This window comes from Oncorhynchus tshawytscha, linkage group LG18 (genome assembly GCF_018296145.1).
Source record: "Oncorhynchus tshawytscha isolate Ot180627B linkage group LG18, Otsh_v2.0, whole genome shotgun sequence".
Classification (NCBI taxonomy): domain Eukaryota; kingdom Metazoa; phylum Chordata; class Actinopteri; order Salmoniformes; family Salmonidae; genus Oncorhynchus; species Oncorhynchus tshawytscha.
This window is the reverse complement of record NC_056446.1, coordinates 28,854,042-28,871,680: the sequence shown is the minus strand read 5'-3', so window position 1 is coordinate 28,871,680 and position 17,639 is coordinate 28,854,042. Positions and strand designations below refer to the sequence as shown.

Here is a 17,639-nt window from a genome sequence, read left to right as displayed (position 1 = left end):
TTTCCCTCTCTGATAACACAAATAACTCTGTCCCAAGCCACCAATTCCTACACCACAAACATCACAAACACCCATGGGGGGTCTGGTGAGGATGCTTAGACCAAAAGTTGCATTCCTTTTGATTATGTAGAGTGAATATTTTTTTGCTTGCTGAAACATTAATAAGGCCCACAATGACATTGGCCAACTCACTGCTAAACATAATGCACCATAAGACCAAAGCACCATGCTTTTTTTAAATGCAGAAAACGACTATCACATAGGATACCTACTGGCATTAGCCCCATCTAGTCCATTGGATGTATTTCATAGTTTCATAGGCTCGTTGAATGTTTAATATTACACTACACTACACATCAACAGGGAATAGGGATGGATATATTGCAGTTTTTTGTTTCTTGGGTTTTCTACAAATATATGTTTTCTGTAAACATGCTCTATATGGGCTCTCTCGCATGGCGCAGTGGTCTAAGGCACTGCATCTCAATACTAAAGGTGTCATTACAGACCCTGGTTTGATTCCAGGCTGTATCACAACAGGCTGTTATTGGGAGTCTCACAACAGGCACACAATTGGCCCAGTGTCGTTAGGGTTTGGCAGTCATTGTAATAAGATTTTGTATATATAGTAAAATATAGCTGGTCTTTTGGCGTTCTCCTAATCTGACCTCCAGGTGTCAGTATACTCAAGGGGACAAAATACCTCTCAATCCAGATAGTTGTGTAACACCTGTTGTGATGCAGTCATGTATCTGCATTACATGTGCTGTATACTGACTGCAGGAGTTTATTAATATCAGGAGGTTGCAAAGCCATGGTACAGAAAAGTCAGATAAGAAGTGTATGGAGAAATACAGATGGGGTTCTCTGTCATGTAGGGAATCATTCATCCCTATACTTAACAATTCTCTAAATTGATCCCCAATGAATACGTCAAAGATGTTATGTGTTGTTAGAAAGTATGACTAAAACAGAGATATGTTAAAAGGAACAGATAGGCCAAATTATGTTCATAGTGGCCCATAGTGTATGAATACACAGTCTGACTAGGTGAATACTTGTGAATAAACACTGAATCAAAGCAGCTAATCAAGCACAACTCAAAAAACAGACACAACTCTCACAATCAAAGAGGTCACTTCATTTTTCCAAGACATTGTTCACAGTTTTATTTGAAATCATTTTAGTGTTTATATATATATATAACATTTTTTTTTTACCAGGAAGCACTTGGTCATAAAAGGAAATAATAAAACAAACAATACTTCACCATATCGTTGCAGCCAATAAACATTTTATTAACAACATGATCACAAATACTGTGGTGTATTATTCTTTTTTTGTTCATAAGATTGCAATATCCAAAGAGCAATAGTTTATATACCACCCTCTCTTTCAGGTTCAAGACCTGTTTTAAAAAATCTTTCAGTCAGTGATTACACACACACACACAATTGTGTTTGGCGAAAAAGGATACAAAACTCTTTAAAAATGTTGAGGTCAGGTCATGAGAAATAAAGCCGTATGTGCTTATAATTGTATTTTAAAACAAAATCAAAAGAGAAAAAAATTGCAATATAAAATATAAAAGGCTGACATAAAATGATTATCATCAGTGTCATTATAATAATAATTTTGTTACTATTGTCGTCACTAAAACTGCTAGTACTTATATTCACACCATTACATCTACAATAATACAAATAATAGTCCTATTAATGACAATGATAGTAATAATAATGTCAAACAAACATTTTATAAATAAAAACTCCTAGAAAACCGAGATGTTACTTAATTGAATTTCATAATTGTTTCCTTTAAGACGGGAAACAGAACAGTAAACATTGGTTACCGATGGACAGATAGAGAAAGAAAAAAGAGAAAAACAAGACCAGAGAAAGTGAAAAAAATCAGTGCGAGAGTGTCCTCCATCCATCCCTTTCTTCCAAACGTAACATAAACAAACTGTTCCTGTAGTGTTACAGCAACATTGTCACGTTGCTTTAACATCACAGCAATGTAGAATAAATAAATGGTTGTAGTTCGGGCCTCGATCCTCTCCTTGCCTCCTCAGACACAGCAGTGGTTGCCGTGGGGACAATGGTTCCAAAAGGTACATGACAGATTATGTCGTGCTGATTCTGCTCAGTTCTTGTCTAATGACTGGAAGAGAGAGGAGACACAACAGGAGTGTTACAAGTCTTGTCATGGAGATAAGATGTGTTGTCCTGTCAGAGACCAACTCTAGTACATCAGCAGTATTACTTTCAGTTTATATGTCTCTGACGCCATCTGGAGGATAACATGTCTCACTTCTCCTTCTCTTCCAATAACAACCTCATTTGGTCAGTTCCAAACATAAGTGCAGTAAACTACATACTATAGAGATATTAGCCACAGACAGTACATTTCCTATCGAGACATTCTTGGATGAAGTGAATGAGGAACTCAGAGAGATAACGCACCATCAATGATCTCATCCTTCACCTTGTGTAATTCACGAACAACTTCTTCCAAGATTTCCTGTTCCAAGTATAAAAGTTAATCATAACAGGTATATGTTTTCATATTCACAAAGTGTATGTGCCAATAATTCACTTCAGGGCTCCTTACCTGCTTCATTCTGTCAAAGTCTAAGGCATCTGTGTCGCTGCTACTCCCCACAGGTCGTACCCTACAGAAACCAAGGAAAACACTCTCACACAACATAGTATCGCAATATATTTATTTTACAAATGAGAGTAAGCATGCAATATAAAATTATAAGTGAACAAATAATGCATTAAGTGTACAGATGGAAATGTGTACAGTCCTTTACACAGTTAACCAGCCAATCCCTTGATTACATAACCTAATATTAAGACCTAAGTTGGCAGACTAACTTGGTCCGTCAAGTTTCTCACCTTGATACCAGTGATGACCTCTCTGCAGAGTTGGCTCTGTCCCATGGCTTCTTCACGCCATCTGAGAGGGGAAGGAGAAGAGAAGACAGGTCAGGATAGGAAAAACATTACCTCAACATGTACATTTTATTGTGTGTGTGTGTATACCGCTCAAAAAAATAAAGGGAACAATTAAACAACACAATGTAACTCCAAGTCAATCACACTTCTGTCAAACTGTCCACAAAAATCAAACTGTCCACTTAGGAAGCAACACTGATTGACAATACATTTCACATGCTGTTGTGCAAATGGAATAGACAACAGGTTGAAATTATAGGCAATTAGCAAGACACCCCCAATAAAGGAGTGGTTTTGCAGGTGGTGACCACAGACCACTTCTCAGTTCCTATGCTTCCTGGCTGATGTTTTGGTCACTTTTGAATGCTGCCGGTGCTTTCACTCTAGTGGTAGCATGAGACGGAGTCTACAACCCACACAAGTGGCTCAGGTAGTGCAGCTCATCCAGGATGGCACATCAATGCGAGCTGTGGCAAGAAGGTTTGCTGTGTCTGTCAGCGTAGTGTCCAGAGCATGTAGGCGCTACCAGGAGACAGGCCAGTACATCAGGAGATGTGGAGGAGGCCGTAGGAGGGCAACAACCCAGCAGCAGGACCGCTACCTCCACCTTTGTGCAAGGAGGATCAGGAGGAGCACTGCCAGAGCCCTGCAAAATGACCTCCAGCAGGCCACAAATGTGCATGTGTCTGCTCAAACGGTCAGAAACAGACTCCATGAGGGTGGTATGAGGGCCCGGCGTCCACAGGTGGGGGTTGTGCTTACAGCCCAACACCGTGCAGGACGTTTGGCATTTGCCAGAGAACACCAAGATTGGCAAATTCGCCACTGGCGCCCTGTGCTCTTCACAGATGAAAGCAGGTTCACACTGAGCACATGTGACACACGTGACAGAGTCTGGAGACGCCGTGGAGAACGTTCTGCTGCCTGCAACATCCTCCAGCATGACCAGTTTGGCGGTGGGTCAGTCATGGTATGTAGTGGCATTTCTTTGGGGGGCCGCACAGCCCTCCATGTGCTCGCCAGAGGTAGCCTGACTGCCATTAGGCACCAAGATGAGATCCTCAGACCCCTTGTGAGACCATATGCTGGTGCGGTTGGCCCTGGGTTCCTCCTAATGCAAGACAATGCTAGACCTCATGTGGCTGGAGTGTGTCAGCAGTTCCTGCAAGAGAAAGGCATTGATGCTATGGACTGGCCCGCCCGTTCCCCAGACCTGAATCCAATTGAGCACATCTGGGACATCATGTCTTGCTCCATCCACCAACGCCACATTGCACCACAGACTGTCCAGGAGTTGGCGGATGCTTTAGTCCAGGTCTGGGAGGAGATCCCTCAGGAGACCATCCGCCACCTCATCAGGAGCATGCCCAGGCGTTGTAGGGAGGTCATACAGGCACGTGGAGGCCACACACACTACTGAGCCTCATTTTGACTTGTTTTAAGGACATTACATCAAAGTTGGATCAGCCTGTAGTGTGGTTTTCCACTTTAATTTTGAGTGTGACTCCAAATCCAGACCTCCATGGGTTGATAAATTTGATTTCCATTGATCATTTTTGGGTGATTTTGTTGTCAGCACATTCAACTATGTAAAGAAACAATTATTTAATAAGAATATTTCATTCATTCAGATCTAGGATGTGTTATTTTAGTGTTCCCTTTATATTTTTGAGCAGTGTATATATATATATATATATATATATATATATATATATATATATATATATATATATATATATATATATTGTGTTGTTCTTGTGTACTATAAATTGTGGTATATTTGTTTTGTATACATCTGAAACCCTACCTCTTCAAGGAGGATCTTAAATAAACCTCCGCCCCCAAAAATACACTTGTCTTTTCCTGCTAGCACTGACTCTGCTGATAACTACTTTATGGAGGGAAAATGTGCCTGTTATGGCTGTGATATGTGGTTGTTTCATCTGGCTATCTTAAGATGAATGCACTAATTGTAAGTTGCGTCTGCAATAAGAGCATCTGCTAAATGACAAGAATTGAAATGTATATATATATATATATATATATATAAACTGTATATGACTGGAGTACCTGTGGCGTTCTGTCCACCCTTGATGCCGGGGGAAGGGGACCTATTGGGGTCATCCTGCAAAACAACAGGACAAATATATTGACGTCAACTAAGGAGAAGTGAGTCATAAATGTAATAATAAAAGAGTCATAAGTCACTGTAACATTAGTTAGCATCACTCACGATTTGGTTGTCCTCAGGCTTCTCTGATGCTGCTTTCCTTCTGAGGGCAAGAAGAAGCCTCAAGTCAGAGACTCATTCAGTTTGATATTAAAGTTGTACATTCAATATGTCTGACGGTCCCCTCCACATATGACTAGACATTATTTTGAATAGAAATGTCTGTTGTCCTAACTAGAGGGCTACGTTTCTTATTATTGGTGTCCTTTAGTAGTGGTTTCTTTGCAGAAATTCAACAATGAAGGCCTGATTCATACAGTTTCCTCTGAACAGTTAATGTTGAGATGTGTCTGTTACCTAAACTCTGTGAAGCATTTATTTGGGCTGCAATTTGGTAACTCTTGGCTGGTAACTCTAATGAACTTATCCTCCGCAGCAGAGGTAACTCTGAGTTTTCTATTCCTGTGGCAGTCCTCATGAGAGCCTTTTAATTTTCAATAAATATTGATTACCCAATTATGTGTATGTGCTCATAAAAGGTAGGCTACATCCTATATGCAAAACATAGCTCAAAATAAGTGGAAGTGTGTACTCTAATCATTCTTGTTGCTTCAAGGTCAGTAGCCATACATGTGAGATGAGGTGTGCGTTTGATCTCAATTAAATAGTTGATATTGGTGCCGGAGGGGATGACTGCCGTTTTACGTGCTATCTGTGCTATTTTGTTCGTTTTTTTTCGCATTGTTTGTCATTTATTTTGTCCATAATGTTGCTGCTAGCGTCTCTTATGACCGAAAAGAGCTTCTGGATATCAGAACAACGATTACTCACCTCGACGCAAAGGATATACTGCTTCCCTGAGACCAAGCCCAAATCCCGTCATCCGTGTGAAGAAAATACGAAAATACAGGGGGTGGAGATCAGGGTGCCTTGTGAGAATTTGTTGGAGAGTGGGTAACCTGCCTCTACCATCCGTTCTACTTGCCAAAGTGCAATCACTGGAAAATAAACTGGATGATCTCCATTCGAGACTATCCTACCAACGGAACATCAAAAATGGAAATATCTATGTTTCACCCAGTCGTGGCTGAACGATGACACAGATAATATAGAGCTGGCTGGGTTTTCCATGCATCGGCAGGACAGAACAGCAACGTCTGGTAAGACGAGGGGTGAGGGTGTGTGTATATTTGTCAATAACAACTGATGCGCAATGTCTAATATTAAAGCAGTCTCGAGGTATTATCGCCCATTGACTTTGTTGTCCTTCAGCCATTTTGCCACAACTTTGGAAGTATGCTTCGGGTCATTGTCCATTTGGAAGACCGATTTATGACCAAGCTTTAACTTCCTGACTGATGTCTTGAGATGTTGCTTCAATATATCCACATAATTTTCCTTCTTCATGATTTGAAGTGCACCAGTCCCTCCTGCAGCAAAGCACCCCCACAACATGATGCTGCCACCCCCATGCTTCACGGTTGGGATGGTGTTCTTAGGCTTGCAAGCCTTTTTCCTCCAAACATAACAATGGTCGTTATGGCCAAACAGTTCTATTTTTGTTTCATCAGACCAGATGACATTTCTCCAGAAAGTACGATTGTTGTCCCCATGTGCAGTTGCAAACCGTAGTCTGGCTTTTTAATGGCGATTGTGGAGCAGTGGCTTCTTCCTTGCTGAGCGGCCTTTCAGGTTATGTCGATATAGGACTCGTTTTACTGTGGATATAGATACTTTTGTACCTGTTTCCTCCAGCATCTTCACAAGGTCCTTTGCTGTAGTTCTGGCGTTTGGAAATTGCTCCCAAGGATGAACCAGACTTGGCTGATTTCTTTTGATTTTCCCATGATGTCAAGCAAAGAGGCAGTTAGTTTGAAGGTAGGCCTTGAAATACATCCACAGGTACACCTCCAATTGACTTAAATTATGTCAATTAGCCTATCAGAAGCCAGAACAGCCGGAATTTACCAAGCTGTTTATAGGCACAGTCAACTTAGTGTATGTACACTTCTGACCCACTGGAATTGTGATACAGTGAAATAAATTAAATAATCTGTGTGTAAATAATTGTTGGAAAAATTACTTGTGTCATGCATGAAGTAGATGTCCTAACCGACTTGTCAAAACTATAGTTTGATAACAAGAAATGTGTGGAATTGGTTGAAAAACGAGTTTTAATGACTCCAACCTAAGTGTATGTAAACTTTCAACTTCGAATGTACATTTTTCAAGCACACCACCATAGTCCCTGTGCCAAAGAAAGTGAAGGTAACCTGCCTAAATGACTACTGCCTCATAGCTCTCACGTCAGTAGCCATGAAGTGCTTTGAAAGGCTGGTCATGACTCACATCAACACCATCATCCCGGAAACCCTAGACCCACTCCAATTCGCATAGCGCCCCAACAGATTCACAGATGACGCAATTTCAATCGCACTCCATACTGCTATGTGAGAATGCTGTTCATTGACTACAGCTCAACGTTCAACACCATAGTTCCCACAAAGCTCATCACTAAGCTAAGGACCCTGGGACTAAACACCTCCCTCTGCATCTGGATCCTGGACTTCCTGACGAGCTGCCCCCAGGTTGTAAGGTTAGGCAACAACACATCTGCCATGCTGGTCCTCAACACTGGGGCCCCTCAGGGGTGCATGCTTAGTCCCCTCCTGTACTCCCTGTTCACCCACGACTGCGTGGCCAAGCACGACATCAACACCATCATTAAGTTTTCTGACGACACAACAGTGGTAGGCCTGATCACCGACAACAGTGAGACAGCCTATAGCAGGCCTGGGCAACTCCAGTCCTCAGGGGCCTGGTTGTTGACACACTTTTGTTCCAGTCCCAGCTAACACACCTGACTCCAATAATCAACTAATCATGATCTTCAGTTAAAAATGCAATTAGTTTAAATCAGGTGTGTTTTCTAGGGATGATGGGGGAAAGTGTGACACCAATCAGGCCCCAGAGGACTGGAATTGCTCAGGCCTGGCCTATAGGAAGGAGGTCTGAGACCTGGCAGTGTGGTGCCAGGACAACAATGTGAGCAAGACAAAAGAGCTGATCATGGACTACAGGAAAAGGAGGGGGAACAGGCCCCCATTAAAACTGACAGGACTGTAGTGGAGCGGGTCAAGAGTTCCTTGGTGTCCACATCACCAACAAACTATCATGGTCCAAACACATCAACACAGTCGTGAAGAGGGCACAACAACATATTTTCCCCTAAGGAGACTTAAAAGATTTGGCATGGGTCCCCAGATCTTCAAAAAGCTGCCTGTTCAGGGGCAGAACGACAGATTTGTACCTTGTCAGCTCAGGGGTTTGAACTTGCAACCTTCTGGTTACTAGTCCAACACTCTAACCACTAGGCCACCCTGCCGCCCAAAACAAGGCTACCCTGCCGCCCAAAACAAGGCTACCCTGCCGCCCCAAACAATTAATAAAATGGCCACCCGGACTATTTACATTGACACCCCCCCATTTGTTTTTACACTGCTGCTACTCGCTGTTTATTATCTATGCATAGTCACTTTACCCCTACCTACATGTACAAATTACCTCAACTAACCTGTACCCCCACACATTGACTCGGTACTGGTACCCCCTGTATATAGCCTCATTATAGTTAAATTTTACTTAAGTTTATTTAGTAAATATTTTCTTAACTCTATTACTTGAACTGCATTGTTGGTTAAGGGCTTGTAAGTAAGCATTTTATGGTAAGGTGAGCACCATGTGACAAATAAAATGTGATTTGATTTGAGTAGGCTATAAATATAGCCAGTGCACGGGCAGAGAAGCACGGGAAGTTATCTTTCCAAGGAAATATACTTCATAAATATGATTAGGCTACAGTGTTCTATATTGCCTTGAAGTAAATATTGATCATTCATATTTGTCCGTCTGAAAATCGTCCCACTCCTAAAAGGTAGGGTATAAAATGTAGCTAATTGTAAAGTGCAAGTCTCTCCAACTCTGCTCTCTTCAAACTATTTCTAGCCTATTCGCTGATATAGCCCAGTAATACAGATAGCCTAATTTAATGGACTATGTGAGAATCTCTGTTAATTTAAAATATTTCTTAGGTTATTTTTCCGCATTTTGATATTCCCTATAGGGCCTAAAATCGCTGCGACCATGGCTACCAAGTGAGCTGCGTCACATACGCCTAAAATAACATTGCAGGACTGCGGTGGGGTTCGGGACCAGTTCTTGCGGTAGTGGGTAGGAGCCGGACAGAAAGCCAGTGGGTGTGGGTGGGTGCCGCATGAAAAGCTACGGGTGTGGGTGGGAGCGGGATTAATAAATTAGTCCCGCACAGACCTGTAGTTCTAACTATATGCTCTGAATAGGAATGCCTGCTCTAGTGTTTCTAACTCTATGCTCTGAATAGGAATGCCTGCTCTAGTGTTTCTAACTCTATGCTCTGAATAGGAATGCCTGCTCTAGTGTTTCTAACTCTATGCTCTGACCTCCGCGCCAGCAGAGCGTTCATCTCCTCCATCAGTCCTCCGCTGCCACCACTTGTCCGGTTGGCTTCGTTTTTGGCCCCCGATCCTGAAGAGTTAGAGTCCTCAGGCTGGAGAAAGAAGAGAGAGACACACACAGTATCTTAGGAGAAGATAGGACAGAGAGTGTTATGTAACCTAGTTGTAAGGGGGAAAGGAAAGGGAAAGGGGGATACCTGGTCAGTTGTGTCTTCTGCATTTAACCCAACCCCTCTGGAGCACCAGTTAATGGTCTAAAGGGGCTTCCTTAACCTATTTCATCTTCACTGATATGAAAGAGCTGGGCTTGGTGAACATTGTGCTTTCACCTGTCTTACGTTGAGATCAGTGCAGATGAAGGAAAGAAGAGGAGGAGATAAGGTCAAGATCACTGTCACAGTCAAAAAGCAAGCCGAGATTTACCGCTCACGACTTCACATTAACCTAATAAACATACAGTTCTGTAGGAATGAGGCTTCTGCAATTTCTTCATTTCCTCATTTCTTATTTTCTTGCACATTTGTCACACTTAAATGTTTCAGATCATCAAACAAATTTTAATATTACACAAAGATAACCCAAGTAAACACAAAATGCAGTTTTTAAGTGATAATTGTATTTATTAAGGGAAAAAAGCTATCCAAACCTTCATGGCCCTATCTGACGAAATAATTGCCCCCCTTGTTAAATCATGAATTTACTGTGGTTAATCAATTTTTTTTGGAAAGCTGAGTTCAGTTTCACTAGCCACACCCAGGCCTGATTACTGCCAGGCCTGTTGAATCAATAAATCACTTAAATAGAACCTGTCTGACAAAGGGAAGTAGGCCAAAAGATCTCAAAAAGCAAGACATCATGCCGTGATACAAAGAAATTCAGGAACAGTTGAGAAACAAAGTAATTGACTTCTATCAGTCTGGAAAGGGTTACAAAGCCATTTCTAAAGCATTGGGATTCCAGTGAACCACGGTAATAGCCATTATCCACAAATGGAGAAAATTTGGAACAGTGGTGAACCTTCCCAGGAATGGCCGGCCTACCAAAAATACCCCAAAAGCGCAGCGACGACTCATCCAAGAGCTCACAAAAGAACCCACAACAACATCTAAAGAACTGCAGTCCTCACTTTCCTCAGTTAAGGTCAGTGTTCATGACTCAATCATAAGAAAGAGACTGGGCAAAAATGGAATCCATGGCAGAGTTTCAAGGCGAAAACCACTGCTGACCAAAAAGAACATAAAGGCTCGTCTCAATTTTGGCAAAAAACATCTTGCTGATCCCCAAGACTTTAGGGGAAATATTCTGTGGATTGACGAGACAAAAGTTTAACTTTTGGAAGGTGTGCGTCACATTATATCTGGGGTAAAAGTAACACAGCGTTTCAGAAACAGAACATCATACCAACAGTCAAATATGGTGGTGGTAGTGAGATGTTCTGGGGCTGCTTTGCTGCTTCAGGACCTGGACGACTTGCTGTGATTGATGGAACCATGAATTCTGCTCTCTAACAAAAATTCCTGAACCTCAAGCTGAAGCACGCTTGGGTTCTGCAGCAGGACAATGATCCAAAACACACCAGCAAGTCCACCTCTGAATGGCTTAAAATAAACTAAATAAAGGTTTTGGAGTGGCCTAGTCAAAGTTCGGACTTGAATCCGATTGAGATGCTGTGGCGTGACCTTAAGGCGGTTCCTGCTCGAAAACCCTCCAATGTGGCTGAATTAAAACAATTCTGCAAAGAAGAGTGGGACAAAATTCCTCCACAGCGACGTGAAAGACTCAATGCCAGTTATCACAAACGCTTGATTGCAGTTGTTGCTGCTGAGGATGGCACAACCAGTTATTAGGTTTAGGGGGCAATTACCTTTTCACATAGGGCCATGAAGGTTCGGATAGCTTTTTCCCTTAATAAATCAAATCATCACATAAAAACAGCATTTTGTGTTTACTTGGGTTATCTTTGTGTAATATTTACATTTGTTTGATCTGAAACATTTAAGTGTGACAAATGTGCAAAAAAATAAGAAATCAGGAAGGGGGCAAATACTTTTTCACAGCACTGTACATTCTTGGTCTGACAATATTGTTCTTCTCAGACCAGATTTCCAAACTCCAGCTTTGATAACAAAATAGATATGTATGTGTAGCATATGTGAGGCACAGCTGAGTATAATTTGCAAATAATTAGCTTTTTTTTATTTTACTGGACTGATGATGCCTGCATCTGATGGTCATGGGGCTTAAACGACAACTGGGAACTCGAGAAAATAATAAGATTAAATCATGACGTCAACTGGATAATCGTTCAAAACAATTTCTCATTTTTTTCTTCCCTGAGTTCCCAGTTGTCTTGAATGAACTGAAGTCGGAGATGTCCTATTTACGAGTTCCCAGTTGTTTTGAACACGTCATTAGTCTCAGTGGTGAGACTGACCAGAGAGAGGGGACACTGTGTTCCACCTCATGGCAAAACTGGAGTTGCACCGCATCTGCCTCATGTTGTTCCTATGACCAGAGAGAGTGAAATATTCATCCATATTAAAATAGACACGACGAGCTGCTAATAATAATAAAAACGCAGGACTATCGATACACTTGGCTACTAATTCATTGCAGCTACAGCGGGAGTGGTAGTATCAGGGGTGCAACTTTCACTGGGAATGAGGGGGACATGACCCCCAACACCACACACACATCCTGAAATAGCATTTTTCCTACCCCGAGAGGTCGGGTAGGCTGTTTGGCGGTATCAGACGGCTGGATTTAGTAGGACCCTGCGGACACCACAGAGCGTAGGAACAGAGGCAGCTGTTGTCTGTGTGTATTGTGCTTTTTCTCCAAGTTGTAAAAGCAAGCGGAGCAGAAACTGGCTACTCCTTATTTGACTGATGTAGCTGGCAAGGTAACTGCTGTTTGAGTTAACATAAAACATTTATTTATTCCTAGTGCTGAGTTAGTAGTGTAACTGACATGTTATGTTAGCTAATGCATTACATGTTTCATCCCCTCTCGAATGAGGTTCTGTCTGAAGTGCATGAACTAGCTAGTTAGCTAGCTAGTAGCTACCACAGCCAGTTCAGCTCTAGCTATCTGTCAGGAAGCAGTATCTTTCAGCTGTTGTGTTTATGGAAATGCTTGTTGCCCTTGTCCCGTTTCAACAGAAGTATATTAACTTGGCAAATTTTGCCAGTTGATGTACAGTGCATTCGGAAAGTATTCAGACCCCTTCACTTATTCCACATTTTGTTACATTACAGCCTTAATCTAATGGATAAAATGGATAAAAAAATGATAATTTCATCAATCTACACACAATACACACAATGTTTGCAAATGTATTTAAAATAAAGAACAGAAATACCTTCTTTACATAAGTATTCAGACCCTTTGCTATGAGAATCGAAATTGATCATCCTTGAGATGTTTCTACAACTTGACTGGAGTCCACCTGTGGTAAATTAAATTTATTGGACATGATTTGGAAAGGCACACATACCTGTCTATATTAGGTCCCACAGTTGACAGTGCATGTCAGAGCAAAAATCAAGCCTTGAGGTCGAAGGAATTGTCCGTAGAGCTCAGAGGCAGCATTGTGTCAAGGCACAGATCTGGGGAAGGGTACCCAAACATTTCTGCAGCATTGAAGGTTCCCAAGAACACAGTGGCCTCCATCATTCTAAAATGAAAGAAGTTTGGAACCACCAAGACTCTTCCAAGAGCTGGCCACCCGGCCAAACCGAGAAATTGGGGAGAACCTTCCAGAAGGACAACCATCTCTGCAGCACTCCACCAATCAGGCCTTTATGGTAGAGTGGCCAGACAGAAGCCACTCCTCAGTAAAAGGCACATGATGGATGTGGCAGGGCTTGAAACCCAGCCGCGACCTACCCAGTGACGCGAGCCTAGCAGACGAGCTAAATGCCTTTTATGCTTGCTTCGAGGCAAGCAGCACTGACGCGTGCATGAGAGCACCAGCTGTTCCGGACGACTGTGTTATCACGCTCTCCGTGGCTGATGTGAGCAAGACCTTTAAACATGTCAACATTCACAGGATGTGTACTCAAAGCATGCGTGGACCAACTGACAAGTGTCTTCACTGACATTTTCAACCTCTCCCTGACCAAGTCTGTTTCAAACAGACCACCATAGTCCCTGTGCCCAAGAAAGCGAAGGTAACCTGCCTATTTGATTACCGCCCCGTAGTACTATCCCTCAAATTTCTCCCTCAATGTGAGCAAGACAAAAGAGCTGATCATGGACTATAGGAAAAGGAGGGCCAAATAGGCCCCCAATAACATCAACAGGGCTGAAGTGGAGCGGGTCGAGAGACTCAAGTTCCTTGGTGTCCACATCACCAACAGACTATCATGGTCCAAACACACACAGTTGTGAAGAGGGCACGACAACCCATTTTCACCCTCAGGAGACTGAAAAGATTTGGCATGGGTCCCCTAATATTCAAAAAGTTCTACAGCTGCACCATCAAGAGCATCCTGACCGGTTGCATCACCGCCTGGTATGGCAATTGCTCAGCATCTGACCCTAAGGTGCTACAGAGGCTAGTGCTTATGGCCCAGTACATCACTGGGGCCAAGCTTCCTGTCATCCAGGACCTATATACTAGGCTGTGTCGGAGGAAGTCCCCAAAAAATCTGTTCTCTCTGCTACCGCACGGCAAGCGGTACCGCTTGGACAAAAAGGCTCCTTAACAGCTTCTACCCCCAAGCCATAATACTGCTGAACAATTCATCAAATGGCCCCCCAGACAATTTACATTGACCCCCCCTCCATTTTTTTTTACGCTGCTGCTACTCGCTGTTTATTATCTATGCATAGTCACTTTACAAATTACCTCGACTAACCTGTACCCCCGCACATTGACTCGGTACCCCCTGTATATAGCCTCATTATTGTTATGTAATTTTCTGGTGTTACTTTTGGATTTTTTTCACTAGTTTATTTTGTAAATATTCTTAACTCTTTCTTGAACTGCATTGTTGGTTAAGGGCTTGTGAGTAAACATTTCACGGTAAAGTAAACACCTGTTGTATTTGGCGCATGTGACAAATACAATTTTGATTTGATTTGACAGCACGCTTTGAGTTTGCCAAAGGAACCTAAAGGACTCTCAGACCATGAGTTACCAGGCACCGCTCATCCCCTGGCCAACACCATCCCCACGGTGAAGCATGGTGGTGGCAGCATCATGCTGTGGGGATGTTTTCAGCGGCAGGGACTGGGAGACTAGAACTTGAACCAGATCGAACATCTCTGGAGAGACCTGAAAATAGCTGTGCAGCGACACTCCCCATCAAACCTGACAGAGCTTGAGATGATCTGCAGAGAAGAATGGGAGAAACTCCCCAAAAACAGGTGTGCCAAGCTTGTAGTGTCATACCCAAGAGGAATCGAAGCTGTAATCGCTGCCAAAGGTGCTTCAAAAAAGTACTGAGTAAAGGGTCTGAATACTTACGTAAATAAGATACTTCCATTTATTATTTTTAATACATTTGCAATTTTGGGGGGGGTATTGTGCATAAATCGAAGAGGGAAAAAAACAATGTAATCATTTTTAGAATAAGGCTGTAATGTAACAAAATGTGGAAAAGGTCAAGGGGTCTAAATACTTTCTGAATGCGCTGTACCATTAGAGCTAAAAGTTGGTTAACGTTAGCTGTCTCACTGACTTTAGCTATCAATTTTGCCTCAATCACACTAGACCTGAATCAAACAATGAAACCAGTGGCCAAACAATTGAGGACCGATATTCTGACGTCTTTTGACAGCGCAATGTGAGTCAGTATAGCAATGTAATGTTTTTTATCTGTCAGTTTCCCTAGCTAATTCCCTATATTCACACTGTCATGGTATAAACAGCTCTACAGGCTTCACTGTCGTTGTGCACAGTCAGTACACAACACTATGCTCATCATGTCTTAGCAGGATCAGATGGTGACAGGTGTCCATGCAGGGTCAGACAGCCAGGGAATACTAGTCTATGGAGCTCAGGTGAATTTTTTATTATATCACACAACCAGTGAATGGATACAAAGTTCCATCTTGAGTTGATGGTCATTTCTATTATTGATCCAATAATAGAATCAATGTATAAATGTACACTAAGGTAATTCCTTGTCATGCTTTATAGCAGGATCAGATGGTGACAGGGGTCTCAGCAGGGTCAGGCAACCATGGAAGACCCGTCTGTGAAAGCTCTGAGGTGAACTGTTGCAGATACATCAACATATTCTCTCTAAGCAGTGAACACTGGACAAGCCGAGCCTTCAAAGATTGAAACTATTGTAAGACCGTCTGACGAACCTCTAAAGTTGATTTCCAATCCAAACTGTTGATACGGGCTTTTCCCAATGACACAAAACATGCCAAACAAAAATAAGACACAATTGATGTTAGAATGCCCTGTCATCTCAGACATAAATTACTGCAGTTTAAGACCATCCATAGGGCGTACTATATGCCAGTAAAACTGAATATCATACACTGTAATTCCTCTACTAGATGTGTAAAACACAAAGGGGGACATATTTGCATGTTACTCTCTTGTGAAGGCTGGCTGAATTCTGGATAAGAGTATGTTATTTTATCTCAGCATGTCTACAGATTCTCCCTTCTCCCTGTTTTTGTTTGCTTGGAAACGTTGATACTGGAGACTGTTATCAGAAGAAACTGTGTAACCTAGCATTTATAGTGGCTAAGAAATGCAGGTTGGTTATCCTCCCACAATGAATGGCAGAAATGTCAAGTTACAGTGGGGCAAAAAAGTATTTAGTCAGCCACCAATTGTGCAAGTTCTCCCACTTAAAAAGATGAGAGAGGCCTGTAATTTTCAACAAAAAAAATCCAGAAAATCTTATTGTAGGATTTTTAATGAATTTATTTGCAAATTATGGTGGAAAATAAGTATTTGGTCAATAACAAAAATGTATCTCAATACTTTGTTATATACCCTTTGTTGGCAATGACAGAGGTCAAACGTTTTCTGTAAGTCTTCACAAGGTTTTCACACACTGTTGCTGGTATTTTGGCCCATTCCTCCATGCAGATCTCCTCTAGAGCAGTGATGTTTTGGGGCTGTTGCTGGGCAACACGGACTTTCAACTCCCTCCAAAGATTTTCTATGGGGTTGAGATCTGGAGATTGGCTAGGCCTCTCCAGGACCTTGAAATGCTTCTTACGAAGCCACTCCTTCGTTGCCCGGGCGGTGTGTTTGGGATCATTGTCATGCTAAAAGACCCAGCCACGTTTCATCTTCAATGCCCTTGCTGATGGTAGGCTTTGTTACTTTGGTCCCAGCTCTCTGCAGGTCATTCACTAGGTCCTCCCGTGTGGTTCTGGGATTTTTGCTCACCGTTCTTGTGATCCTTTTGACCCCACGGGGTGAGATCTTGCGTGGAGCCCCAGATCGATGGCGATTGTCAGTGGTCTTGTATGTCATCCATTTCCTAATAATTGCTCCCACAGTTGATTTCTTCAAACCAAGCTGCTTACCTATTGCAGATTCAATCTTCCCAGCCTGGTGCAGGTCTACAATTTTGTTTCTGGTGTCCTTTGATAGCTCTTTGGTCTTGGCCATAGTGGAGTTTGGAGTGTGACTGTTTGAGGTTGTGGACAGGTGTCTTTTATACTGATAACAAGTTCAAACAGGTGCCATTAATACAGGTAATGAGTGGAGGACAGAGGAGCCTCTTAAAGAAGAAGTTACAGGTCTGCGAGAGCCAGAAATCTTGCTTGTTTGTAGGTGACCAAATACTTATTTTCCACCATAGTTTGCAAATAAATTCATAAAAAATCCTACAATGTGATTTTCTGGATTTTTCCCCCCGCATTTTGTCTGTCATAGTTGAAGTGTACCTATGATGAAAATTACAGGCCTCTCTCATCTTTTTAAGTGGGAGAACTTGCACAATTGGTGGCTGACTAAATACTTTTTGCACCACTGTATGTGTCACTAGATTTTATTTATTACAAGATTAAGGGTTTTCTGTGCAACTT

General features: G+C 42.2%; 1 protein-coding gene across 1 annotated transcript in view; it reads right to left on the bottom strand.

Moving 5' to 3' along the window:
- Positions 1–1,132: 1,132 nt before the first annotated feature.
- Positions 1,133–17,639, bottom strand: part of evlb (Enah/Vasp-like b) — a 137,158-nt gene continuing 120,651 nt past the window's right edge. The window contains 7 exon segments of the mRNA XM_042300904.1: positions 1,133–2,163; positions 2,466–2,523; positions 2,614–2,674; positions 2,904–2,964; positions 5,034–5,088; positions 5,197–5,236; positions 9,612–9,718. Coding sequence (XP_042156838.1) covers positions 2,126–2,163; positions 2,466–2,523; positions 2,614–2,674; positions 2,904–2,964; positions 5,034–5,088; positions 5,197–5,236; positions 9,612–9,718 — 420 coding nt within the window. The 3' untranslated portion in view covers positions 1,133–2,125.